Here is a 27974-nt window from a genome sequence, read left to right on the forward strand (position 1 = left end):
ATGTAACGTCATGTCATTTTTATGTCGTTTTTAATTTTACAGAAACACAGTGACATCATTCCACATCTGTTTAAGGTCAATCAGTCATCTTTTCGGTCTTTTGACATTTAGTTATATGAGCATACAAAAGGTTGCAAAGTTGTGATTTCATTAAAAAAACACAAATTATATGTCATCTTTACTATTTCAGAGACCTGATCATTGTGACTTTCCACATTGTCTCCAGTTTGGAGCACTCACTTCATTACAGTAAGAGTTGTTTTATTGAACTATAGTCTGTTCACACTAAAGTTTACTTGTTCACTTACGTGGTAAAAGCGTTAATGTTCTCACATTCTTTTTTTTTACTTTTAGGTATGTGATATTTGGGAATGTGGCAATGTAAGTATCCAGTAGGTATGAGTTATTGAAACATTCTCAAACATGGATATTTTGGGGCTAGGTTCAGGCATCCTTGTGTAGATATGCAGTACACCCCTCTGCTGTGAGTAAGACACGTGTTGCAGACCTAAATGCTGAAATGTGAAAACCTGTTGTATGAATAAAAAAAAGTGTTTAAAACTTGATATATTTGTGTTTTGTGTTGTAGGAGAAAGCACAGTGTTTATCATATTACAGTGTTACCCTGAAAATGTGAAATTAATGTTTGATGTTTAAGTATGGTTCCTTGCTGATCCCTGTTACTAGAAGGCACACTAAAATTTTAAGTAAAAAACTAAAAACATAACCACTGAAAGGCTGTGTTTGAAGGATTCATAAAACTTTAGAAAACAGCTGGCTTTATTTGTCAAGCACTGCAGTATGTCTTCTATTTTTGGTCAGATTGAATGTAACTTTTGACTGATGGAGCGATTACAATAAATGTTTAAAAACTATTCATTTAATACAAGTAAGAAATTGTAAGGTGACTATATAAAGCAAGTAACAATAACTTATTGAAAATAAATAAATTTTATGTATTAAACAAGCATAAATCCCAGTTCATTGGTTATCATAAAATTTAATTCATTTACATTAACTGAACATGAACGGGTGAAGCTTAAGCAATTGTTCATTTTTGCATTAACTTTATGTGAATTAATTGGATGGAAAATTGAAAGTTTTAACTTTTGGGGTTAAATATTTTTTTGAGTGCATGATAACGACTCTGTGCTGTCGCTCATGTGCGTTTAACTCATAAATACAATGTATCTGACATGACTTGAACACACCGACTGTCTACGGGCTTTGTTTTTAAGTGCTCATTTGCTGTTCTTCTGCTAGTGGTTCACCTCAGGTGCCATGTCCTAGACATCTTGACCTGTGGACAGACTTTATTTACAAAGGACATATTCACAGGTGATTTGTTTTATTGGCTGCGGTTTCATTGTCAAAGTGGCTTGGACTAAGGGGACCGCTGAGGCTGGGTGGGAGGGTTTCAGAGGATCGGTCTGTTTTGATATCTGTTGAAGAAGTATTTGTATACAACTGCATATGACCCCTTTATCCAAAAGCAATAAAAAATGTATCCCAATAAAAGAAAATAACCAATGGAAAAAGATGACAGTACATATTCACGTTACAAAATACATTCTTGTCAACATCTGATCTCTGTCAGCCTGGGTAAGAGCTCACATCCGTCATCCTGTGTCATTGTGATGCTTTTATCATTTCTTCTCTGGAATGATCCACAGCACAAGCTATTTAAACAATAAATGTGTCTGTAATGTCTTTATTTACTAGATAAAAAAAGCTAATCAGTTGGAGAGAGAAATCAGCTCAGGTCCAGTTTCCATCACTGAATATATAATGAAGGTTCTGGAAAAGACAATAAAGATATCCAAAGACCTGTTCAGAAGTGTGGCAATGGTAAATATATTCAATGATTATAATATAGTATGAATCATAACAATTTATTACGTAAATGGTAGGCTATTAAATGTCCACAATAACAATTTAATTTAACTTAGCACTTCACTATTCATTCTCTCTTGCTGTCTCTCTCTTTTTTTTTATTAAGGATAATTCTCTGTTCGAGGAGCGCAAAAATTCTACTTCTATATTTGCGTCAATATCAAGCAGTAATTGAACCTGTTTGCTCCAGAGAGGTGCGCAATAGCGAATGGCACGTGACACAACAGCGTTACGTTTTTAGCGGAAGTCCTTAAAGTGAAAGACAAAGTGATCTTTTCAGAGAAGCAGGTGCGGAGGATTATCTAATAATTGTTTTCACGGGTAGGTTTCTTAAAAGGTTTCAAAGCTAGAATAGCTGTTACTGTGAGAAGCTTTTGCGTTTAAACAGATGTTTATGTCGAACTCGAGCGGTTCTATTTTCTCTGAGTTTCTATCACGGTAGAAACTAAAAAGGTGGACGAGAAGCGCAGGGGCTTCAGGCTAAACTCGTAATATTTTGGACTAAAGACCATCATGGACCAAGAGGCGTCCGTAATGTACTTTACTGCAAAAGTATGTAGCGCGTGAAGCCTTTGCGCGCCTAAAATCTGACAGAAAACATGACAACAGTTCATTATACAGCGATAAAAAGAAACAAACTTTACACAACAAACGCAGTTTAAAATGTGGCAAAACCGGATGACCGGTCCCCTTAGTCCGGATGTCAAGCATGTAATTATGCAAACATTCAGGGACGGAACCGGTAAAAAAAAATCGTTTTCCAGAAAAGGAACAAAAACAACACCACACCTTGAAGAGCTTCGCATGCAAACAATAAATAGTAAAGATAATAATAAAATAATACAGATAACATTAACTAAAAACGAATACAATTAGATAATAATATAATAAAAATACAGAGGAAAAATATTACATTTATGGAATGCATCAAAATGTGGAAAAGAAGGCTGCTATTTAGATATTTTCTTTTCCTTATGCATAAAATACTTCCCAACAAATAATACAATTTGAACAATATGAATAAATAAATGAACATATATTACACACACAAACATAAAATACATATAAAATAATAATATGTTTTGCAACAGTTGCTTTGTCACGTCTAGTCTAGTCAGCCTAAAGCTGTTGTTTTTTTGGGGGGGGGGGGTTCCCCTTTTTTTGCTAGTAGAAGTTATGAATGGATAGAAACAAAAATTAAGTAGCCCAATAGGCCTTTTTCACAGTCCGTGTTCAAAAACCACAAGCTCCGAGTAGTTGTGTGAAATAACTTCCTCTGTAGCCTGTAGGACAAAGGACAATGCTCGTAGCACAAGATTTTTGTGATTCTTTAATGAACAATTCATCATAGATAAAACGTGTTAACAAGTCTTCAGTCATTAATAGGGTAAGACGAAACAAGGAAAAATGTTGTCATGGTATTCTGACACATATTTTATGATTTAATTGGGAAGTATCACAGTACTTTAGGGACAGACCAGCTTTTTTCTCCAAAACGTAAGAATGCCATACAGTTACTTTTTATTCTGACAGTCCTCTTTAGACATTCTACTAACTATAAGTAACTGTAATTACACGTCAGCTGATTGTCATTCATTTGAATCTCATAACTCTGAGTAGACTGTTAAGATAGGTTTAGTTTACACTCCATAATGTTGTGGTTATTCTCACCTCCTTTGTGTTACTGCGGCAACGACTTATGTATTTGAATCGAATTCCAAAGAGATCCGTTATCAGCCCCACAGAGGAAAATGAAACCAGAACCGTACTGACCCGCACTGATACAAAGAGAACTATTCAGCTTGATGGTGAAAAAGTAGCTAATATTGTTTCACTTAAAGCACTTTCCTGATGTGCGTGACTGTAACCAGCATAGGAAAAAATATGATTCTGCAAATTTCACAACAAAAGACACAAAGTCAAATTCCCTGCAACTGTGAACCAAGAGAGAAAAGATTGCAGACGGGTAACACAGTGACAACCCAATGTTTATCATACGAGCACAAGCAATCGTGTTCATGATCATACTAATAACTCCTTACTGTTTATACGTCTTAGAGCTCATGTTCTGTCCGGCCCAAAATAAGTTTGTTGTATGTATGAGTTAGATTACAAAGGAAACGCCATACATGGCAATGTAATAGAAACTTGTGTATTAACATTAGAGCATGTGATGTCATGTGAACTACCGCCGATAGCAATAGACAACCGCGGTGAGGTGATTGTTACAGCCACTGTCACAGCCCTAATATGTACATAATCTAGACAATGATTAGTTCTGCAAAAAAAAGCTAAGCCAATTTAACACCACGTCTACACCGGAAGCGAGCTGCCAGGTGGGACAAATCCCTGACAGAAAACTGCTGGCGTGTGCCATTTATGACGTGCTAACAAATTTCAAATTATTTCCAGGTCGCTTTATCAGTCACTTTTTAGTCAGTGTAGACTATAGCTACTGCAGCAAACAGGTGCATCTCAATAAATTAAAATGCCATGGAAAAGCTTGTTTATTTCAGTTTGTGTATTGGACTGTTGCCCAGTGGTTTAAAGTCCTCTTTTCAGATGAGAGCAAGCTGTATTTCATTTGGAAACTAAGAGTGGAGAAGCTCATAGCCCAAGTTGCTTGAAATCCAGTGTTAAGTTTCCAATTCATTGTCGAATTGAGGCAGTAATTAAAGCAAAAGGAGCCTCTACCAAGTAGTCAATGTGTGTACAGTAAATGAATATAATTTTCAGAAGACCAATAATTCAATGAAAATGTTTTTTTTTTTTTTTTAAATTATTGGTCTTATGAAGTATTCTCATTTGTTGAGATAGTGAATTGGTGAATTAGTTGTAAAACATTTTTGAAAAAATACAGAATGACAGTGGCGATGATCATGCATAACTGTGCAGAAACATTGAGAACAGAGGCAACAGAGAAACAGTGTGCACTTTACCTGCAGCTAACATGCCACTGACATGCTGAATGATGGAGTCTTTTGAGAACGGTGACTAAAACTGTGGTAATGTGTGAAAATATTAGCAGTATTAGCAGTGTAAGCAAGATTAGCGGCAACCAAGCTGCTGATGCTATAGTATTACAAGCTGATAATGGTGGACTCAGTGTATTTTCTCTGTTTCTATGTACAGGCCTGAAGTCTTTCATCTAGGGGAAAAAAGAGAAGCAGAACAGTCTGTGAAATGAGTGTTTATAAGGAGAGAGAGGAGGGTGCTCATGTTTACACTCAACAAGCAGCATCTCCAGAATTCAGCTGTGTGTCTATGAAAAGTAACATCTCCATGCCTCACCCCCCTAATCTCAGTGATGTTGACACTCAGAGAGCAACATCTCCAGAATTCAGCTGTGTGTCCATAAAGAGTAACATCTCCATGCCCTCACCCCTAATCTCAGTGATGCTGTCACTCAGAGAGCAGCACCTCCTGGATATAGCAGTGTGTCCATGAATAGTAACATCTCCATGCCTCACCCCCCTAATCTCAGTGATGTTGACACTCAGAGAGCAGCACCTCCTGGATATAGCAGTGTGTCTATGAAAAGTAACATCTCCATGCCTCACCCCCCTAATCTCAGTGATGCTGTCACTCAGAGAGCAGCACCTCCTGGATATAGCAGTGTGTCCATGAAAAGTAACATCTCCATGCCTCACCCCCCTAATCTCACTGATGGGCCTGCTGAGACTTTTGACCCTGTGTGAGTATCATGAAGTTGGATGTATTTTTTTTAGTCACTTAACTGTTTTAACACAGTTACACACCTGCATGATCTCTTAAACGAAACAAAGAATCTTACTTCAGTTAACCTCATCTCTGTCTGTTCTTGCCATGAGGGGTTTTAGCATTTCCAGTTTTCATGTGACAGCAGCAGTTTACAAAATATAGTCTGTCACATGGACGGAATAACTTATCAGATAATGGGGTCAAACAAGCGATCAACAAAGTAGACATGAAACCGTAATATTGTTGTGAATAGGGTAGTGGTCAAACAACAGAAATATAGCAAAATATGAGAAATGCAGAAATGTTTATTACCATAATTATCCAAAATCATGTGCGACCATATAGACATGGTATAGTATATATGTACAGCTTCTGAATTGGCCTGCTAAACTACTATATTTTCTATATTTGTACTCAATACTTGGCAGGGGGTCCTTTTGCTTTAAATCAGTTTTTGGCACTGCTGAAGTGGTATGGAAGCCCAGGTTTCTTTGACAGTGGCCTTCATCTTTTTCATCTGGTCATCTGCATTTTTTGGTCTTTTTCTTATTTTCTCTTGACTATAAGTCTAATGAGATTTCTAGTCAGTCATGCACACGAACACCATACCCATTTAAACAACTTTTGGTGCTTTTGGCAGTGTGTGCAGGTTTTCAAAAAACACAAAGGACCAAAGCTGGCAAATGTTATTGCACCCCAAATAATCATAGAAACGTAACACTTCATGCAACTTGCTCAACAGTCTAGTTCTTCACCTTAGCCCAGGTAAGATGCCTCTGGCATTGTCTGTGGTTTAGGAGTGAGAGAGAGGTGATCCGAGGGATGGACAGTGGGCCAGATCCATGTAATGTACCCAGGAACAATGGCAGTAAGGAATTCCTGGATGGGACTGACAGAGTTGAGGGCCTGGGGGGCGCCGGTAGGGCAGGAGGCGGCAGAGCAGGAGGCAAGGGGTAAGCCGGGAGAGCAAGAGGAACGGCAGGAGAGGGTTCAGGAGTGGGCTTCCAGGCTGGAATGGGCTCTGGAGAAGATTCTAAGAACTCTCAGACTAGAGCAGGTTCATGTGTGGACTCTGGGCTCTTGAGAGTGGATTCAGAGGTGGACTCTGAGGATTCCTGGACAGGAGCGAAAACAGGAAGCCTTAATAGGGTCAGCAAAGCATGTAGATTATGTGGAGCTGGTAGTACAAGGATACTGGGTGGGCCTGGAAAGGCAAGGAGCCTGGGAGAGATTGGCTGTTCCACTTCTGGAATCGAGACCAGATGCCATCTAGCTTCTTCTTGTCCTTAGCTATTCAGTAGGAGTCACTCGGTCAGAATTAATAGGAAGGTCTCTATGGAAGGGTTTAGAGAGACCAGGTGTTGCCTACAATTCTGAATGGCCCAAGTACTTTACAAATACCCCAAATGTCAATAATTCTGAATTCTGAATCTCTGACTGAGGCAAATTGTCATCCAGACATGAGCTAAAGAGTTTCTTGAGAGCCTCGTCTTCATAGCCCAGCCATGCTGCTATTGTCCAGATGAACTGGGCGAAGGCCCCATCTCCTCTCCTAGTTGACTTTGGGACAACAGTTGTTGCAGCCAAGCCACTTACTCCTTCACTATGGTGAGAGGAGAAATCGTGAATTCAGAAGAGAAATAATAAAAACAGGAAAAACTGCTGGATCTTGTACACTCAAACAAAAGATCCTTTTGCAGCACGTTCAAAGTCAGAGTTCAAAATCAGAGCCAGAGAAGCAAGACACTGGGTAACATTAAACATTGCAGCAACATGAAACAAAAAGATTGGAGTATATAAAGGCTATTGCTAATAAATAGATAACAGACAATTGGTGGTGGTCAGACAATTAGATTTCATAGGAGTATGGGAGATGCAGTACAGAACAAACAAACAAAAGCGTCTCGCCTGGGCTAAAGACTGGACTGCTGCTAAATGGTTAAAAGTTTCCTGATGAAAGGAATTTTTTTTATTTCATTTGGAAATTTGGGCCACAGAGTCTGGAGGAAGAGAGGAGAGGCACAGAGTCCACATTGCTTAAGGTTCAGTGTAAAGTTTCCACAGTCAGTGATGATTTGGGGTGCCATGTCATCTGCTGGTGTTGGTTCATGCTTCCTGCTGCTGACCACCTTTATGGAAATGCAGATTCCTTTTTCCAACAGGACTGCTACCTGGTTGAAGGACCGTGGTATCCCTGTTCTTAATTGACAAGCAAACTCGCCTGACCTGAATCTGTGGGGTATTGTAAAGAGGAAGATGCGTTATACCAGACCCAGGAATGCAGAAGAGCTGAAGGCCACTATCAGAGCAACCTTGGCTCTCACAACAACTGAGCAGTGCCATAGACTTATGCAAAAGGAGCACCAATTAAGCAATGAATGCTGTGCATGTTCATACCTTTCATGCTCATACTTTTCAGTAGGCCAAGATTTCTAAAAATCCTTTCTTTGTATTGGTCTTAAGTAATATTCAAATTTTCTGAAATACTGAATTTGGGATTTTCATTAGTTGTCAGTTATAATCATCAAAATGAAAAGAAATAAACATTTGAAATATATCGGTCTTTGTGTAATGAATAAATATAGTATATATATTTATATATATATTTCACTTTTTGAATGGAATTAGTGAAAAAATCTACTTTTTATGATATTTTAATTATATGACCAGCACTTGTATGTATGTGTTATATTTTACACAATAATTAAGGATGAGTAAGGGTCTGCTGACCAAAATAATTCATAATCTATGTATTAAAAACATGTTTCTAAATGTGGTTATGTTGTGAGTTCAGATAAGATTATTTAATATTCGAGACACTTAAATGTTTTCTCTGTTTTGATAAAATCTTAATATATTTTCAGTGGTTTGAGAGCTGATCACATCAGATATGTGTCCTGTCAAAACTGCATGTCACCATACTGTCACTGTCACTTTAGTCATCATGACACAGAAACATCTCAGCAGCTCGATTGTCGTCAACCAGTGCTTGATGATCTTCGGAAAGTCAAAACCCAGCACAAAACCAGCATGAAGAACAAGTATGAGAGCTTGTTTGAGGGAATCAGACTACAAAAGAATCAAACCCTCCTGAACAGAATTTACACACAGCTATACATCATAGAGGGAGAGAGTGAAGGAGTGAATGAAGAACATGAGGTGCTACAGATGGAGAAAAGTTACAGGACACTCCAAGACACTCCAGTAAATTGCAATGACATCTTCAATCTTTCACCCAAACCAGGAAATAAGGAGTTGAGAAGAGAGAAGAAAGGCAAAATCAAGACTGTTCTTACTAAAGGCATCGCTGGAATTGGAAAAACTGTCTCTGTGCAGAAGTTCATTCTGGACTGGGCCGAGGAAAAGCCAATCAGGATGTAGATTTCATGTTTGTGCTTACATTTAGAGAACTGAACCTGATTAAAGATCATCAGTACAGTCTTCACAGACTTCTGCTGGACTTTTATCCTGAACTTCAGTATCTGGACTCAAAGATTTATGAGGAATGTAAAGTTGTGTTCATCTTTGATGGTCTGGATGAAAGCAGAATCTCACTAATATTTTCAGATAGTCAGAAAGTTTCTGATGTGACTGAGATTTCATCAGTTGGTCTGTTGATGTCAAACCTCATGAAAGGAGATCTGCTTCCCTCTGTTCTCATCTGGATCACCACCAGACCAGCAGCAGCCAATCAGATCCCCTTCAACTACATTAACCGTGTGACAGAAATTGGGATTCAATGACCCTCAGAAGGAGGAATATTTCAGGAAGAGAATCAGTGACAAGCATCAAGCCAGCAGAATCATCTCAAACATCAGAAGAGCAAAAAGTCTCCACATCATGTGTCACATCCCAGTCTTCTGCTGGATCTCAGCCACTGTGCTTCAAAACATCCTGAAACAAGATCTAAGTGCAGAAATACCTCAAACTCTGACTGAAATGTACATCTACTTCCTGATCATTCAAACAAACATGAGGAACCAGAAGTATGAAAAAAGACATCCAGAGAAACTCCTGCAGTCCAACACAAAAGTGATTGTGAAACTTGCTGAACTGGCTTTCAATCAGCTGATGAAGGGCAATGTGATGTTTTATGAGGAAGACCTGACTGAGAGCGGCATAGATGTCACTGAGGCCTCAGTGTATTCTGGGATCTGTACTGAGATCTTAGGGGAGGAGTCTGTGATATATCACAGGAAGGTTTACAGCTTTGTGCATCTAAGCTTTCAAGAGTTTTTGCAGCACTGTATGTGCTTTACTGCTGCTTACACAAAATCAGTGAGGTTCTGAAAATGTTCCTGACAGAGACTCAGTGTGAAAATGTTCCTCTGGATTTGTGTCTGAAGGGTGCAATAAATAAAGCCTTGGAGAGTAAAAATGGACACCTGGATCTTTTCCTTCGATTTCTTCATGGCATCTCACTGGAGTCCAATCAGAGACTCTTACAGGATGTACTGATACACACCGAGAACAACCCAGAGAGCATCAAGAAAATAATCAACAACCTCAAACAAAGTCAACAATACAATGTCAGTCCTGAAAGGTGGATAAACCTGACACACTGCTTGATTGAGATGAAGGATAAGTCAGTGTTTGAAGAAATGCAGGCATTTTTAAACTGTGAAACAAAAAGAGAAGATCTTACTCCTGTTCAATGCTCAACTTTGGCAAACATAATCCTGATGTCAGAGGAGGTGCTGGATGAGCTAGACCTCAATAAATACAACATCAAATCAGAAGAGGGCAGATGGAGACTGGTACCTGCTGTGAGGAACTGCAGAAAAGCTGTGTAAGTGTGAAAATAAGTTTACCACAAGCTGGGATGGAAGTTTGATGTGTTATATTATTGTTTCTGTTCATGAGCATACATGCTAAGTGATGTTTCTAATCTCAAGTAATCAATGCAATTATGTTTTTGTTTGTTTGATTGTTTGGTTTTTTTGGACTATTTTGATAGATTATTTTTGAATTTAAAAATACAAAAAACAGACAATGTTTTTGCACATTTCCGGACTGTATCTTAAAATGGAATGTTGCAACCTCTGGCTCATTTTGCCAGATCGTACAAAGCTCCTTCTTCTGACAAGCACAGTCAGATCTGATTTTCCATCTCATGCAGTGTATTGTGATTGGCCAAATACCACAAGCACACAAGTATATAATGTTGTAGAATAAATCATTATAACGCACTAAAGAAAAGAAAAAATAGAAATCACGTCATATGACCCTTTTAAGATTTACTTGTAAATTACAGCCAAGTTGTACATAATATCGTTTTAGTTAAATCAGGTTATTATTTGAATTTTGGAAGAGACAAGAGACTTCTCAAATCTGTCATGGGTATGTCAGCACTGCACATTTTGGGTGTCTCCCTCATTCAACACATCTTATTAGTAGATATTGCAAGAATTGAGTGTGATTGATTGAAAGACTTAAGTATATACAGTAATGAGAGTCCCCAGGAGAGGTTTCAGAAGCACGTAAATAAGTAAATCTTTTGGTCTGGTGGGGACATCAGCATAGTATCATGCCTTTTACCTTAGTCCTTGCTTTTTTCAGATTTTTAGACTGTGATCTCTCTGATCAGCACTGTGAAATCGTGGCTTCAGCTTTACAGTTATCAAATTCCCCTCTGAGACAGCTGGACCTGAGTAACAATCACCTGCAGGATTCTGGAGGGAAACTGCTTGCTGCTGGTCTGAAGAGTCCAAACTGTAAACTCAACGTGTTGAGGTTTGTTTCACATAGTTTTTTTTTTGTTTGTGTTTTTTCCGTTTTAATGTTAATAATTGCAGATGCCAAGACTTTCAGTCATGAAGAAGCAAGATGCACAGAAGAAAGGCTTCTGTTCTACATTGTTAAACTAAACTCATTATATGCCATTATATGTGAGTAATTAATGCCCGTGAACTGCAGCAATGACCACTACTTCCAACATTAAAAAACAGGTTGTGAAAAGGTACTAATATTGTCAATAATGTTTATTTTCTTACAGAGACCAATTTTTCATTCAATAACACTTAAATTTATCGTCAGAATTTTTTTTATGCTCAAATGGTTCCTCGAAGGAATAAGATGCATACTAACCACACTCTGAATCCGCTGTGTAATTTGTCCAATGGATTGGTGAGACATCAGGGCAGGTGACGTTAGAGACCAGAAAGCTTAAAAGCATGTGTGCAGATACCGGCGTCAGTCTCTGGCAAGAAGTAAATGCCAACTAGGATTCCGGGAGTGTGGCAAGGAGAACCAGTGTTTTGTTCCTTACGTAATGTGGAGATATTCCTTTTTAGGAACTCAAGCTGCATCTCTGTGCCATTATCGTAGCTGTGGACTACTATTCTTTAATAATGGCAATGACTTTTAGAACTGTATTGTTATCTTTATAACCTTAGCTGTCATGCTTGGTGTGAACAGGCCTTTAATCACTTTCACTATAACCAGTAATGTTAATGCTCGTCACACTTTTTAAAAGGCTTTCTTGACTTTTAGAGAGGAATGCTTGTGTGTTAGAGAGATAAGGGTTCAATTTAATGTAAGAAACTGATAGGATACTGGTTTTATTTGGTCAAAATTAAGTAAATTAAGCACACATTTGCTTATATGGGTTCTCTTTCTAGACATGAGCTCTGTGTGTCTGTATGTGCTTCATAACCATAGTGCAGTTCAGGGGGCATGCACTGGTTGCTGTCATGACTGTTATGCCAATGACTGTAAACAAGAATCGTTTATATGAATCTTTGAAGTTTTATACTAATCCTTCTGTTATTTAAATATCTGTATCTGAAATAATGAAGTGTAGTTAAAGACTGTTTGCATTACTCTTTCTGGTTAAGTAGCTGATTTGAATGTATTTTACATCATAAGCGTCAGTGGAGCATGAGTAGCATGTGTCACTGTCCATATTAGTGAATGACACACATCACAATTGCAATGATGGCTCTCCGACTCATTAACATGGGCAGCAACAAAACATGCTTTCAGGAATAAGATTGTGTGGGTGTTTGAATTTAATTAACAAATAATGGTGCAGCTCTAAATAAACATAACCAGACCATAAACCTACTGTTGTTGTAGATTGTCTGCCTGTTTGTTGAAAGAAGAAGGTTGTGATGCTCTGTCTTCAGCTCTGTGTTCAAACACCTCACACCTGAGAGAGCTGGATCTGAGCTACAATCACTTAGGAGATTCAGGAGTGAAGCTACTCTTTGGCAGTCTCAACCATCCAAACTGCTTAATGGGCAAACTCAAGTATGTTGAATTTTCCTGTTTAATCTGAATTTATGGACTAGACATTTTGCTTGTAAATCCAGGAAAATTGTCAACCATCTTTACTTTTATAGTGACATTAGATAACCAAGGAAGTTTTTAATTTTAATAGGGACACAAGCACCCCAGCGGGCATTATTTACATTTACATTTATTTGTTTGGCTGATGTTTATATCTAAAGTGACTTACAATTCAAGATTTCAAAAAGAAATTAATTATATGATGTAAATAAACTGATGAAAAACCTCCTAATATAAATTTTTTTTTCATTTCAGATTAGTACAAACTATAAGAGAATTACAGTCTATCCTAAAAATGTTGTGCAAAAGTTTTAATGCAAACTAGCACATATGAATGGTTTTTGCAGTGTGTTGTTAGAAGGTCAACCAGACATCAAAGACTGCACCAAGAATTCTCACCGAACTTGTTGGGGTCATTGTTGGTGAAATCATGCTGTAGAGTCGGAGTGGCAGGGAAGACAGAGAAGATCAGTCTTTGCCAGATTATAACCAGAGTGTTCTCTTTTTTCAGTTTGGCAGGCTGTAATCTCACTGATCAGCACTGTGAAATAGTTTCTTCTGCTCTAAAATCATCACACTCACTGAGAGAGCTGGATCTGAGTAACAATGACCTGCAAGATTCAGGAGTGAAGCTGCTCTGTCCTGGACTGAAGAGTCCAAACTGTCAACTCCACATACTGAGGTACGTAAGGGTCTGTGTAAAATAACATTATGCAAGCACAGCATAAGAGATGAGAGGACAAGAACTAAAATAATACCACACTATATATTTTTTGGCAGTTTCAGCTTGAAACACAGACTTTAATTAATGGATTCTTATTGTAAAGTGTTACCGAACAGTAAGCCTGTAAAGAATCAGAGCATTTTAATCACTGCCTAAGGCATGTTGTAGGACAAATTAAAACATAAAAATGTTAAAAAATTTTCACACAAAAATAGATGGAATATTATAGTGTTGGTGCTGTAATTGTGTTGGTGTTCAAACCATTGCAAATTCAAAAGTGTTTGAAAAGTATTCGCTCACCTGCCTTGACTCGCATATAAGCTTAAGTGACATGCCATTCCTAATCCATAAGGTTAAATATGACGTCAGTCCACCCATTGCAGCTATAACTTATTCAACTCTTCTGGGAAGGCTGTCCACAACATTTAGGACTGTGTTTATGGCAATTTTTGACCATTATTCATAAAAGTGCTTTTTTAGGTCCCACGCTAATGTTGGACGAGAAGGCATGGCTCTCTGTCTCCACTATAATTCATCCCCAAGGTTGATCTTGGTTGATCACTAATTTTAAGTCAACTTACTGTCCTTGTAGGTTATCTGCCTGTATGGTGACAGCAGAAGGTTGTGCTGCTCTGTCTGCAGCTCTGGGTTCAAACCCCTCACACCTGAGAGAGCTGGATCTGAGCTACAATCATCCAGGAGATTCAGGAGTGAAGCTGCTCTCTCAAACACTCAATCATCTGGAAAAACTCAAGTAAGTTTAACAATAATAATTATACTGTATAATGTATGCTGCAAATATTTCTGTTTATTGAATGAAACACGCTTTTTACCTCTTATCCAGACACTGTTTTGCTGAGTCTATGAGAGCATTATACCGTATATCACTTAAACAGATTGTGTTTTTGTTGTGCTGTAAGTCTATTTACATTGGCAGCTTTCGACTACTAAGTGAAGCTATAGCCATAGACTTCCACAAGTAATTAGGAGAATTTATCAAAGCATAAGCAGCAGTCAGTGTTGCTGTGTTTGATGGCTGCAGTAGGTGAATGATCAAAGAAAAACATTGTAGTTATAGGAATTAATTTTCCTTGGAACAAATGAAGTCGTGTTACTTTACTCAGAGCAAATTCATATCATAAAGACAAGCCTATATGTCAATTAAGAAATTGTTGAGCACTTCTTGTCAATTCTTGTCAAAAAAAGTTAAAACAAGAGCATGTTTCATTCATTCTTAATAATTATTTAAAAAATAATACAATTTGGCCAATCTTTTAAAATATATATTTTTAAATATAAAAACAAATACTAATACAAGTACCAGTGCTAGAACATAAATGAAAACTTAGTTGGCAATTTAAACAAATTTAAAATAAAATGTGCATGTGAGTCCACATGCAAACACAAACACACACACACACTTTGGTTTACGGGGAGCATAGGAGTAATGGTTTTTATACTGTACAAACTCTATGTGGTATTACCCTACACTTAACCCTACCCCTTACAGGAAAAGAAAAAAAGAAAAAAAACAAAACAAAGCACTCCCTTAATGATGTGCTTTCAACAGCGCTCTAAAAGATGTACAAGGACAGGATTTACTATAGAATTCTATAAAGTTCTCATTATAATGATTATGGCATTAATGTTTAGTCAAGTCAAGTCAAGTCTGCTTAATTGTCAGTTCTGTATGAGTGTATTCTTTTACTGCAACATTCAGTCTGTTCAAATGTGTAGAATAATTACATAATTTAAGATATGGAGGCAGAAAATGTATAGCCTATATTTATAACATTTATTAATGTTAGAATCACAGGAATATCATGTGTTCGTGTTTAATAGTGCTAAATGAATTCAACTGACATTGACATAGTTTACATGATTCAGTTCAGTCTCAATGAATAACTTATTAGCAATGACTGCCACCTACTTGGGGTATTGATTTTAATTTTAACAATATTCTTTTATTATGAATTTGATTTTAATGTTTTAGACTTCAAATATCAAAACATTTAGCATTTTTAAAAGCGGGTTAGCATTCTATGTCCCTCTGAGCTGTGTTAAACTGTGTGTTAAATATTTTCTAATTATCTGTGACAAATAAGACTGATAGCCATACATACAACCACCAGAGGAACCCTTACCTGTTCTTTACTGGTTAACAATTCTGCCTAGTGTTTTGGATTTGTTGTTAATGCCTAGTGTTATTAAACTTCCTGCATTTGGATCTAAACGGCCTTCATTTAGGGTCTCTTACATCACGAAGACTATTGGAAGATGATTTTCGCAAGGTTGCTGAATTTAATCACCAGGGCATTGAATTGACATTGGAGATCCAAAGAAATATGAATCCTAAAGCAACTTTGAAGGAATTCAAGGATGAACTGGCTCAAAATGAGAAGTACCAACGGAAAATAAATGAAACCGAAAGGAAGTCGAGTTGTTGGAAAGTTGCCAGAGTTGTAGTTACCGTTTTTCTAAATATTTGTGAAGATTTCTATTGATTTAATGAGCACAAAGGCTTGAATACCACCCAGCAGTCAACTGCAATCTTCACACACCTCAATGCGATGACTTCCCTTTCATGTAGATCATCAAATGATCTGTTTTTTGACAACACATGTAATTGGTTTCTCTAGTGCCACTGGAACTTGAGTTCGCAGTGCGAATGCAACCAGAAAAACGGCCCAAGGGAAATTACCTGTAGTTCCTATAACTTAGTTCCTGGACCTAGGCAGTGCGATTGATTTTAATGCATACCTGCTAGCCAATGAGAATTGAGTACTTAGACAGACCAGAAAAAAAAAGACAAAAGACAAAAAAGAGCAAAAACGGTGCAACAGGTAACGTAGGATATATAAGATGAGTTTCAGTTCATTTTTGTTATTTATTTTTTCACAGAAAGGAAACTTAAATGGCAGAAAGCGATATCTATCTGTTTTCTTTATTTTATAAATGCACAAAGTATCAAACAAATAAAAACAGACCTTTATACAGTGATGCATTATTGTTAAGAAAGTAAGTGTTTAAAGTTGAAAGATTCTGCTGGTTAGGACACAGCTTAAGTGATAACGTCAGGTTCAATAATAAAACAACAATAAAACAGGAGAATAGATGTTGAATGGATATTTGAACTTATTTGCATGCTGTTATTGTAAAAACACAAAAAAACATAAAAAAAAAAACTGTAAAATTCTGGCTGCTGGGTTACTGGAAAAAAAAAAAACGTTCCTTTGACTATCATATTAAATTATTAAAAAGACTACAATGCTGTTCCATCACACTTATTACTTAATCTTGAATTATTACATTCATAAACTTCTGTGCACACCTTATTTAAACTTTATAAAATATTGTATCACAACATTGTCACTAACATAGCAGGATGCATATTAAGTAACTTTACATTGCCAAAAACAGTATACACACTTGTGACCCACTCGGAAGTTGCAACATTGTATTTTAAGACACAAGTCGTTAATGTGGTATGACGAGTCAGCTACCTCTTCCCTTGATTGTCATCATCGCCACGTTCTTTATCCGCCGCCCTTCACTAGGCTTCTGACCGGAGGGGGTGTGTGTGAGAGGAGGGGCATGGTATTGGACAGGTCTGGCAATGTGTGACGAGGCACACCTGAAGCGAATCAAGCCTCGTCACTGCCGCAGTTAAATGCTGAGCGCACTTCTCCTCATGAGACCGGTCTCTTCCCTCGTGCATGCATGCTGCTGTCCTCGTGGGTCCAGGAAGGGTGCTTAAGGGAATCCTCATACCGCCAGAGATGCGAGCCATCAGACCCGTAGTTCCGGCGACGACTGCACACATTACCGCCGATGGGTCAGGATGGTGGGCTGTTCATCCCCTTTGATTGTGGTTCAAAGGATGTCAGATGAAGTCATGGGACGAAGCCGCCGCCCATCTCACCCCGGACCAGAAAGGGGAGTGTATGCGGCTGCCGGACTCCGCCTCTTACCTGGACCCTTCCTCCTGGAACACTGCCCTACCTGCACTCCCCCTGCAGCACGACGAGGACACCAGTTCCCCCTTTTATGTTGGACACTTTCCCTGGACACTTTATTTTGTATTTTTATTAATAAAAAGCCTCTCCAACTCATGGAAAAGGCAAAGTTAGAGGTTGGCACAGGAAAACGCTTCATAGAGAGGAAACTCAAAACTTGGCAGGGATCAGAAACAGACAGCAGCTTTAAATAGACAGGGTGATTAAATTTTTATAAAATCTAAGAGGATATTTTTGTGGCCACAGAAAATGCCTTACAGTATCAATGCATCAAAGCATGTAGCAAGGTTTTAAATCGTAAAGGGACATTCATTTGCAAGGCAGAACAAGAAACTTGTGTAGTTTGTGCACATCTAAACGCTAATTCACACACAAACTGAACACACAAGCATAAATACACAATAAAGTGCAAAGAATGATTGATGTTAAATGATTTGGGTCAGGAAAAGCAGAGAATAAAACTATGGAGAGTCAGTTAACCACACTGTAAACCATCAGCACCATTTATAACAAGGTCTATAGCTAGTACTAAACTTCTGTTTAGGTTAGTTAAATATATGATACTTGCATTGCCTCATTGGTGAGGGTTCATATGCAGGCTCAGATAACAGTCTTGATGGTTCCAAGGTTTCAAACTTGCACTTAAATTCTTTCGGTTTGAAGAGTGATGTCCAAAGATGTCCTGACTCATGTGGATTCAGAGTTTCTTCTCAGGTAGAAGGTGAAAAGAACTAAGAGGGATATCGCTGAGATCCAAGTATCTTTGGTTAAACCTCTGGGGTTCGAGGTGATTTTAGGGCTTTTTAGATGTTTTGCCAAGCCCTGACATTTGTGCTTTTTACAGACGTGGACAAAATTGTTGGTACCCTTCGGTCAATGAAAGAAAAAGTCACAATGGTCACAGAAATAACTGTTATCTGACAAAAGTAATAATAAATAAAAATTCTATAAATGTTAACCAATGAAAGTCAGACATTGTTTTTCAACCATGCTTCAACAGAATTATTTAAAAAAATAAACTCACGAAACAGGCATGGACAAAAATGATGGTACCCCTAGAAAACACTGAAAATAATGTGACCAAAGGGACATGTTAATTCAAGGTGTGTCCACTAATTAGCATCACAGGTGTCTACAACCTTGTAATCAGCCATTGGGCCTATATATATGGCTCCAGGTAATCACTGTGTTGTTTGGTGATATGGTGTGTACCACACTCGACATGGACCAGAGGAAGCAAAGGAAAGAGTTGTCTCAAGAGATCAGAAAGAAAATTATAGACAAGCATGTTAAAGGTAAAGGCTATAAGACCATCTCCAAGCAACTAGATGTTCCTGTGACTACAGTTGCACATATTATTCAGAAGTTTAAGATCCATGGGACTGTAGCCAACCTCCTGGACGTGGCCGCAGGAGGAAAATTGATGACAAATCTAAGAGACGGATAATCCGAATGGTAACAAAAGAGCCTAGAAAGACTTCTAAAGAGATTCAAGGTGAACTTCATGCTCAAGGAACATCAGTGTCAGATCGCACCATCCGTCGTTGTTTGAGCCAAAGTGGACTACATGGGAGACGACCAAGGAGGACACCATTGTTGAAAACGAATCATAAAAAGCAAGACTGGAATATGCCAAACTACATGTTGACAAGCCACAAAGCTTCTGGGAGAATGTCCTGTGGACAGATGAGACAAAAATCGAAGTTTTTGCCAAGGCACATCAGCTGTATGTTCACAGACGAAAAAATGAAGCATATCAAGAAAAGAACACTGTCCCTACTGTGAAACATGGAGGAGGCTCTGTTATGTTCTGGGGCTGCTTTGCTGCGTCTGGCACAGGGTGTCTTGAATCTGTGCAGGGTACAATGAAATCTCAAGACTATCAAGGAATTCTAGAGAGAAATGTACTAGCCAGTGTCAGAAAGCTTGGTCTCAGTCGCAGGTCATGGGTCTTGCAACAGGACAATGACCCAAAACACACCGCTAAAAACACCCAAGAATGGCTAAGAGGAAAAAATTGGACTATTGTAAAGTGGTCTTCTATGAGCCCTGACCTCAATCCTATTGAGCATCTTTGGAAGGAGCTGAAACATGCAGTCTGGAAAAGGCACCCTTCAAACTGGACACAACTGGAGCAGTTTGCTCATGAGGAGTGGGCCAAAATACCTGCTGAGAGGTGCAGAAGTCTCATTGACAGTTACAGGAAGCGTTTGATTGCAGTGATTGCCTCAAAAGGTTGCGCAACAAAATATTAAGTTAGGGGTACCATCATTTTTGTCCAGGTCTGTTTCATGAGTTTATTTTTTTTTAATAATTCTGTTGAAGCATGGTTGAAAAACAATGTCTGACTTTCATTGGTTAACATTTATAGAATTTTATTTATTATTACTTTTGTCAGATTAAAGTTATTTCTGTGACCATTGTGAGTTTTTCTTTCATTGACCAAAGGGTACCAACAATTTTGTCCACGTCTGTATAACACACTATTGGTCAACATTAAATTATTTTATATTCAGCACAAACTGTGCTACATTAATATGTGAAGAAGGTGGATGTACATGTCTGCATTATTTAGAAAAAATGTGTGGTTTGTACATTTTTGGCAAAAAAACTTGTAGCTGAAATAAGGCCATAAATCTCAGACTGAATAGTTCTGCTCAAAACTTTGGATTAACCAGTCTAGTAGCCTGTAATATTTATTTTACTTCTTCACAGAAAACAATATATTGATTTAAATTCAGATTCAGTGATTCTTACCTGAGGGACAAAGGGCCTCTTCTCTAATAATGGCCCATCAGTGACTGTGATTTATGGGCAGGTAAGAAAAAACGTGAGGAGATTGAAAACAGGCTTTTTAAAATTAGTTGTAATTTATTTGCAACACAGTATAATTAAAACATACTTACTGAAAGTCAGATACATTATTGAGCATATTGATCTAATCAAAGTGATATGAACAGACTTCTTCCTGAAAACTGTTCAACAAGTGAAACCTGTAAACCATACCTGATATCTAAGTGTTTGCTGCTTCTTTCCATTGATTCAAGAAACAAAATAACAATAATCAGTAGTCAAGCTTGTTTTATCAGAGAATAACAGTGTAGTTGAATATCTGATGTTAGTACAGCGCTGCTAGAGGTAAACAGTTTGAAGACCCTCAATTGAAAGTGTCACGATTCATCTGTGGAGCAGGTTTCTGATCACTAAAAAAACAAACAAAAACACATGTGAGCATGTTAATAGTATTATGTAGCCTATATATTCATACAGGTGCATCTCAATAAAAAATAACATAAAAAGTAATGAAAAAGTTTTCAAATTGTGAAACTCATAAATAATTGTCAATCAATCAATCAATCAATCATTTTTATTTATATAGCGCTTTTAACAACACAGGTTGCATCAAAGCACTGTACAGTATAATGACAGGGATATATAGTGACGAGAGTGACCAATTTCTTATTAAATGCAGAGACGGTCTCTGTAGTCAATTCAACGATAGTCACTAGAAGTTAAGTGTCCCCAACCAAGCAAGCCAGAGGCGACAGCGGCAAGGAAACAAAACCCCATGCATATAGAATGGAGAAAAAAAAACCTTGGGAGAAACCAGACTCAGTTGGGGTCAGTTCTCCTCTGACCGGACGCCCAGCACTTAACCTCCAGTTCAATTTTAAACGCAGCTGTGTCAGGTAGTGTAAATGACTTAGTGTGTGCGTGTGTGTGTGTGCATCAGGATCTGGTGATCTGTCCACGGGCGCATCTAGGTTTTCTGGTCTCTGATGAACATAATCTCTGGGTGCTGATCCACCATCTAGTCTGGATACAAACTGTGAAAACAGATTGAGAAAGAAACAGGACTAATATTAGCGTAGATGCTATTCTTTTTTACGATGTCACAAGTACATCGTATTTTAGGAGTAGTGTTCCCGGTTCCAGCAAATCTAAGTAATGCAGCCTAAAAATCCTTTAACGGATTTGAATAATAAAAGGTGTGTTGGTGTGTTATGTGTAGGCTAAGTTAAAAGATGTGTCTTTAATCTAGATTTAAACTGGCAGAGTGTGTCTGCTTCCCGAACAGAGTTAGGGAGATTGTTCCAGAGTTTAGGTGCTAGATAGGAAAATGATCTGCCGCCTCGCAGTTGATTTTGATATTCTAGGTATTATCAAATGGCCAGAGTTTTGAGAACGCAGCGGACGTGCAGGACTATAATGTGATAAGAGCTCGCTCAAGTATTGAGGAGCTAAACCATTCAGGGCTTTATAGGTAATTAATAGGATTTTAAAATCTATTCGATGTTTGATAGTGTTGACAGAACTGGGCTAATGTGATCATACTTCCTAGTTCTAGTAAGGACTCTGGCTGCTGCGTTTTGGACTAGCTGAAGTTTGTTTATTAAGCGTGCAGAACAACCACCCAATAAAGCATTGCAATAATCTAACCTTGAGGTCATAAACGCATGAATTAATATTTCTGCATTAGAGGTTGAAAGCATAGGTCGTAATTTAGATATATTTTTAAGATGGAAAAACGCAGTTTTACAGATGCTAGAAACATGATTTTCAAAGGAAAGATTGCGGTCAAACAGCACACCTAGGTTCCTAACTGATGATGAAGAATTAACAGAGCAGCCATCAAGTGATAGGCTGTGTTCTAGATTATTATATGTGGGGTTTTTAGGTCCAATTATTAGCACCTCTGTTTTTTCAGAATTTAACATTAAGAAGTTACTCATCATCCAGCTTTTTATATCGACTATGCATTCTGTTAGATTCTCAATTTGGTGTGTATCACCAGGCTGCGCTGAAATATAGAGCTGAGTATCATCAGCATAGCAGTGAAAGCTAACACCGTGACTCCTGATAATATCTCCCAGAGGTAACATGTAAAGGTTGAAAAGTAACGGTCCTAGCACTGAGCCTTGAGGAACTCCATATTTCACTTTTGATCGATATGATACCTCCTCATTTAATGCCACAAACTGATAGCGGTCAGATAGATATGATGTAAACCATGCTAAGGCGCTTCCTCTAATGCCAACATAGTTTTCTAGTCTATCCAAGAGAATGTTGTGATCGATAGTATCGAATGCTGCGCTAAGATCTAATAGCACTAATAACGAGATAAAACCACGATCAGATGATAGAAGCAGGTCATTAGTAACTCTAATGAGAACAGTCTCAGTACTATGGTACGGTCTAAAACCTGGTTGGAAATCCTCACAGACACCATTTTTTTCTAAAAAGGAATACAGTTGTGAGGATACTACCTTTTCTAGTATCTTTGACAGAAAAGGAGATTAGAGATTGGTCTGTAATTTACTAAGTCTTTGGGATCAAGATGTGGTTTCTTAATGAGAGGTTTAACTACAGCCAGTTTAAAGGTTTTGGGAACATATCCTAATGACAATGATGAATTAATAATGTTCAAAATAGGATCTATGACTTCTGGAAGCAGATCTTTTAATAGTTTAGATGGAATAGGGTCTAACATACATGTTGCTGGTTTAGATGATTTAACAAGTTTGTACAAGTCTTCTTCTCCTATAATAGAGAAAGAGTGTAATTTTTCCTAGGGGATCTAAAGCTCATTATCTGATGTGAAACTGTAGTTGACGGCTGCATAGTTACAATTTTATCTCTGATGGTATCAATCTTAGAAGTAAAGAAATTCATGAACTCATTGCAGCTATACTCTTGGGGCATATTAGCACCTGCTGATGCTTTATTTTTTGTTAATTTAGTCACTGTACTGAATAAATACCGGGGTTGTGTTTGTTTTCTTCTAAAAGGGATGAAAAATAATCAGATCTTGCTATTTTTAATGCTTTTCTGTATGACAGCATACTCTCCCGCCAGGCAATACGAAATACTTCTAATTTGGTTTTCTCCACCTGCGCTCCATTTTCCGGGCTGCTCTTTAGGTGCGTGTGTTGTCATTATACCATGGAGTCAGATTGTTTTCTTTTATCTTTTTAAGTGCAAAGGAGCAACTGTATCTAAAGTGCTAGAAAAAGAGAGTGCATAGTTTCTGTTACATCATCAAGTTTTTGCATCGTATTGGATGAACTAAGGAATTGAGATAAGTCAGGAAGGTTATTTAGAAAGCTTTCTTTTTGTGGTGGAAGTGATGGTTCTACCATACTTGTAATAAGGTGCAGAGTTTACAGGTTTAACTATACAGAGTTCACACAAGACTAGATAGTGATCTGAAATGTCATCACTTTGCTGCAGTACTTCAACCATTTTAACATCTATTCCATGTGACAGTATTAGATCTAGAGTATGATTTTGACAATGAGTAGGTCCAGAGACGTGTTGTCTAACCCCAATGGAGTTTAAAATGTCTAAGAAAGCTGATCCTAATGAGTCTTTTTCATTATCAACATGGATATTAAAATCGCCAACAATTAAGACTTTATCTCATGCCAGTACTAACTCAGTTAGAAAATCAGCAAATTCTTTAATGAAATCTGTGCTGTGCCCTGGTGGCCTGTATACAGTAGCCAGTACAAACATGACAGAAGATTTATCACTAGCACATGATTCTGTAGATAATGTTATATGCAGCACCAAAACTTCAAATGAGTTATATTTAAAGCCTGCCCTCTGAGAAGTACTAAGAATATTGTTATAAATTGTAGCAACACCTCCCCTCTACCTTTTAAACGTGGCTCATTTTTATAGAAATAATTTTGGGGTAGATTCATTTAGAGTAATATAATCATCTGGTTTTAGCCAGGTTTCTGTCAAACAAAGCAAATCTAGCTTCTGATCATTGATCAAATCATATACATAAAGTGCTTTTGTGGAAAGTGATCTAATATTTAGCTTGAGCCAAGTTTTATCGTTTGCTTATTTGAATTATAGGTAGTTTTAATTTGTTGGACATTAATTAAATTATTGCTTTTGATTAGGTTTGGACGTTCTCTGCATATTCTAATTCGGGAACAGACACAGTCTCTATAGTGTGATATCTAGGTGAAAGAGTCTCTATGTGCTGAGAATTAACTGCCTTCTGTGACGTGAGGCAGCTAGCAGACGGTCGGTTTAGCCGGTCTGTCTGCTTCCTGACCTGGGCACTAGTTGGTCATGTTGGAGCTATAAGACTATATGCCATATTTCTAGATAGAAGAGCGGCACCACCCCAAGAGGGGTGAAGACCATCTCTTTTCAACAGGTCAGGTCTGCCCCAGAAACTCATCCAATTGTCTATAAAGCCTATGTTGTTCTGCGGGCACCACTTAGACATCCAGCCATTGAGACCCAGCAATCTGCTGTGAATCTCATCACCCCGGTAAGCAGGGAGGGGACCAGAGCAGATTACATTGTCCGACATCGTGCTTGCAAATTCACACACCTCTTTAATATTATTTTTAGTGATCTCCGACTGGCGAAGTCGAACATCATTAGCGCCGACGTGAATAACAATCTTACGAAATTTACGTTTAGCATTAGCCAGCACTTTTAAATTTGACAAGATGTCAGACGCTCTGGCTGCCGGTAAGCATTGGACTATGGTGGCTGGTGTCTCTGTTTTCACGTTCCGTACAATAGAATCGCCAATTACTAGGGCACTTTGATCAGGTTTCTCAGTGGGTGCGTCACTGAGTGGGGAGAACCTGTTTGATGTTCTGATCGGAACGGATGAGCAGTGTTTTGACCCGCGACTAGCCCGCCTCACGGTCACCCAATTGCCCTGCTGCACGGGCTCTGAAGCTGGAACCGAACAATGTACATGATTCACTGTACTAGTCGCATCCAAAGCAGTATCTACAGCCCTCGCATTCTTACTGTCCTCAATTAAAGTTTGGATACGTGTCTCTAATTCTAAAACCTTCTCTGTCAGCCTAGCTATTTCCCTGCATTTATCACACGTGAATCCCTGATCGCTAACAGAGAAGGACAAGCTATACATGTGACAGACAGTGCAAGAGACGATGCAGGGAGAAGCCATTTACTCACCGTAAGGATTCACTTACCACTCTTGTTTTGATGAGCTTGTGAAAATGGAGCGAACGAGCGCGAGGAACAAATGAACAGGAGCGGGGAAAAAGCCCACAATCGGCGCGAAAACGCGGGTGGGAGCGAAAGTGAATCGGCTAACGAGTACTAACTCACCGCCGAGTTTTAGATTAAAGCGAACGAACTAACAGCAGTCTAATTAGTTAGATTAATTTAATAGTATCAACGATATGTACACAGTTAAATTATATTTGATCGTTAGAGAAGAGGTGATAAATTGAAAAGCGAAGCTACACGCAGCTACAAACAAACCAACCTCTCAGCAGACAGGAGCAATCGAGCCTCAGCAGACAGGAGCAATCGAGCAATCGACAGGAGCAATCCAGCAATCTGTGACAGTTTTGGCTTGCATTATACCCATAACAACAGTATTATGATTAATATTGTAAAGATCTGCTGTATGCCACTGGTCCATGATTTAATAAATGTATTTAAATGGGTTGTAGTGTGGATCACAGAGGTGAGATCAGGATCACAGAAGGACTCCACAAATGTAAGTTTTTTACACACACACACACACACACACACACACAGTTTTTTTATTGTGTGTTTTATAATGTGTGTGTTGTGTTGTGTTGTGTTTAGACGCCTGTGATCTCACACTGGACCCAAACACAGCAAACACTCGACTCGTTCTGTCTGAAGACAACAGGAAGGTGACGAGAGTGAAAGAGATACAGCCATATCCTGATCATCCAGACAGATTTGATGAACTTCAGGTTGTGTGTTCAGAGACTCTGACTGGACGCTGTTTCTGGGAGATTGAGTTGAGTGGAGCTGTTGAAATATCAGTGTGTTATAAAGACATCAAGAGGAAAGGAGAGAGTAATAACTGTGAATTTGGACGTAATCTGAACTCCTGGAGTCTGATCTGCACTGATTACGGATACTTTGTTCTTCACAATAATAACTCCACTGATATCTCTTCTCCTGGAGACTCCTGTAAGAGAGTAGGAGTGTTTCTGGACGAGTCGAGCGGCTCTCTGTCCTTCTACAGCGTCTCTGACACACACACACTCACACACTTACACACATTCACACACACATTCACTAAACCTCTACTCGCTGGGTTTAGACTTAATAATCGCAACTCTTCAGTGTCTCTATGTCACATTAAACCTTAAACACACACACACACACACAGACACAGTAGTACACACAGTGATGTAAAAGTGTGTTTGTGTGTGTTGTGTTCAAACACCCGTGATTTCACACTGGACCCAAACACAACAAATGGCTCTCTAAATCTATGTAATATATTTGTTTTTCAAAAATATTTTATTATTTTTGATTAATTGTTGAATTGTATATTTTATGAAAGAAGCTTGGGTTTCCAATCTCTCTCTCTTTCGCATGCCTATGAATGGAAGTCAACAGAGCAATGGAGTGTGACTGTATCTGCAGATGGATCTCGTTGACTCCAGTGCGACGTTTGACAGCAAATAACACGTGACACATCGACATCGGGTTTTTAACGGAAGTCCTTAAAGTAAAACAGAAAGCGATCATTACAGAGACGCCATTGCGAGCAAGTACACCTGTCTGCAGCCTATAGATGCTCGTGGGGCCCCGCCCTGTTTGCTCTGATTGGCTCGGTGGTCTTTCATAGTCACATGTGATAGAAACTGTTCCGAGTTGGTGTAAAACAGTGGTGCTCAGTTTTATGAGCGAATCACATCAGCTGTTAAAGCTGCGCGCTTGCATCAGTAAAAGAGAGGTGTCTAATTTAACAGAAATTCAATTGTTTGTTTTTATGAATAGAGAAAAAAATGTTTCAGAGAAAAAATGAATTATGTCCATAATGTAGCCTAGTTTAATGTAAATGTGATTTTGAGCGCTTAGAATCTGATAGAAAACATAACTGTGAAGAGTTGATTAGGCCTCATACAAAAAACCTTTAGAACTACAACTATTCGATTCGGAGGCGTTTGTGAGTCAAAAGTGGATTGATCCCAATCTAACAAAAAGACAAAAAATCACATGTAGTAAAGTTTCACGTAATAGATACAAACAATAATGACTAAAATATAATGATAATAGTAATATTAATGATAACATAAAGAACCTTATGCATCTATGGTATTACCAAAACAAATCTTTATGATATTGAAACATTTTGTCACTTTTCTTGTTTTTAATTAACCTGAGAGATATAACAAAAGCATCAAATTCAATTAAGAAATTAAAAACAAAAAAAAAGAAAGCTGTGATTTAAATAATTTTTGAGTATGAATGAAAAAATCCAAAACCAAATAAAAAATGTAATTCACTGACATGCTAGTTTACTTTTATAGTAACAAATGATATCA

The 27974-nt window shown here is 38.1% G+C and overlaps 1 protein-coding gene across 1 annotated transcript; it reads left to right on the plus strand.

Annotated features, from left to right (window-relative positions):
• Positions 1–5287: 5287 nt before the first annotated feature.
• Positions 5288–27974, plus strand: LOC122334614 (NACHT, LRR and PYD domains-containing protein 3-like). Its single transcript, XM_043232632.1, is given in 11 exon segments — positions 5288–5587; positions 8478–8968; positions 8971–9343; positions 9345–9847; positions 9850–10402; positions 11173–11346; positions 12691–12864; positions 13415–13585; positions 14220–14381; positions 26112–26158; positions 26251–27974. Coding segments are annotated over 11 exon segments (3438 nt in total). The 5' UTR covers positions 5288–5336; the 3' UTR covers positions 26790–27974.

The sequence above is a fragment of the Puntigrus tetrazona genome, chromosome 3, assembly GCF_018831695.1.
Source record: "Puntigrus tetrazona isolate hp1 chromosome 3, ASM1883169v1, whole genome shotgun sequence".
Classification (NCBI taxonomy): domain Eukaryota; kingdom Metazoa; phylum Chordata; class Actinopteri; order Cypriniformes; family Cyprinidae; genus Puntigrus; species Puntigrus tetrazona.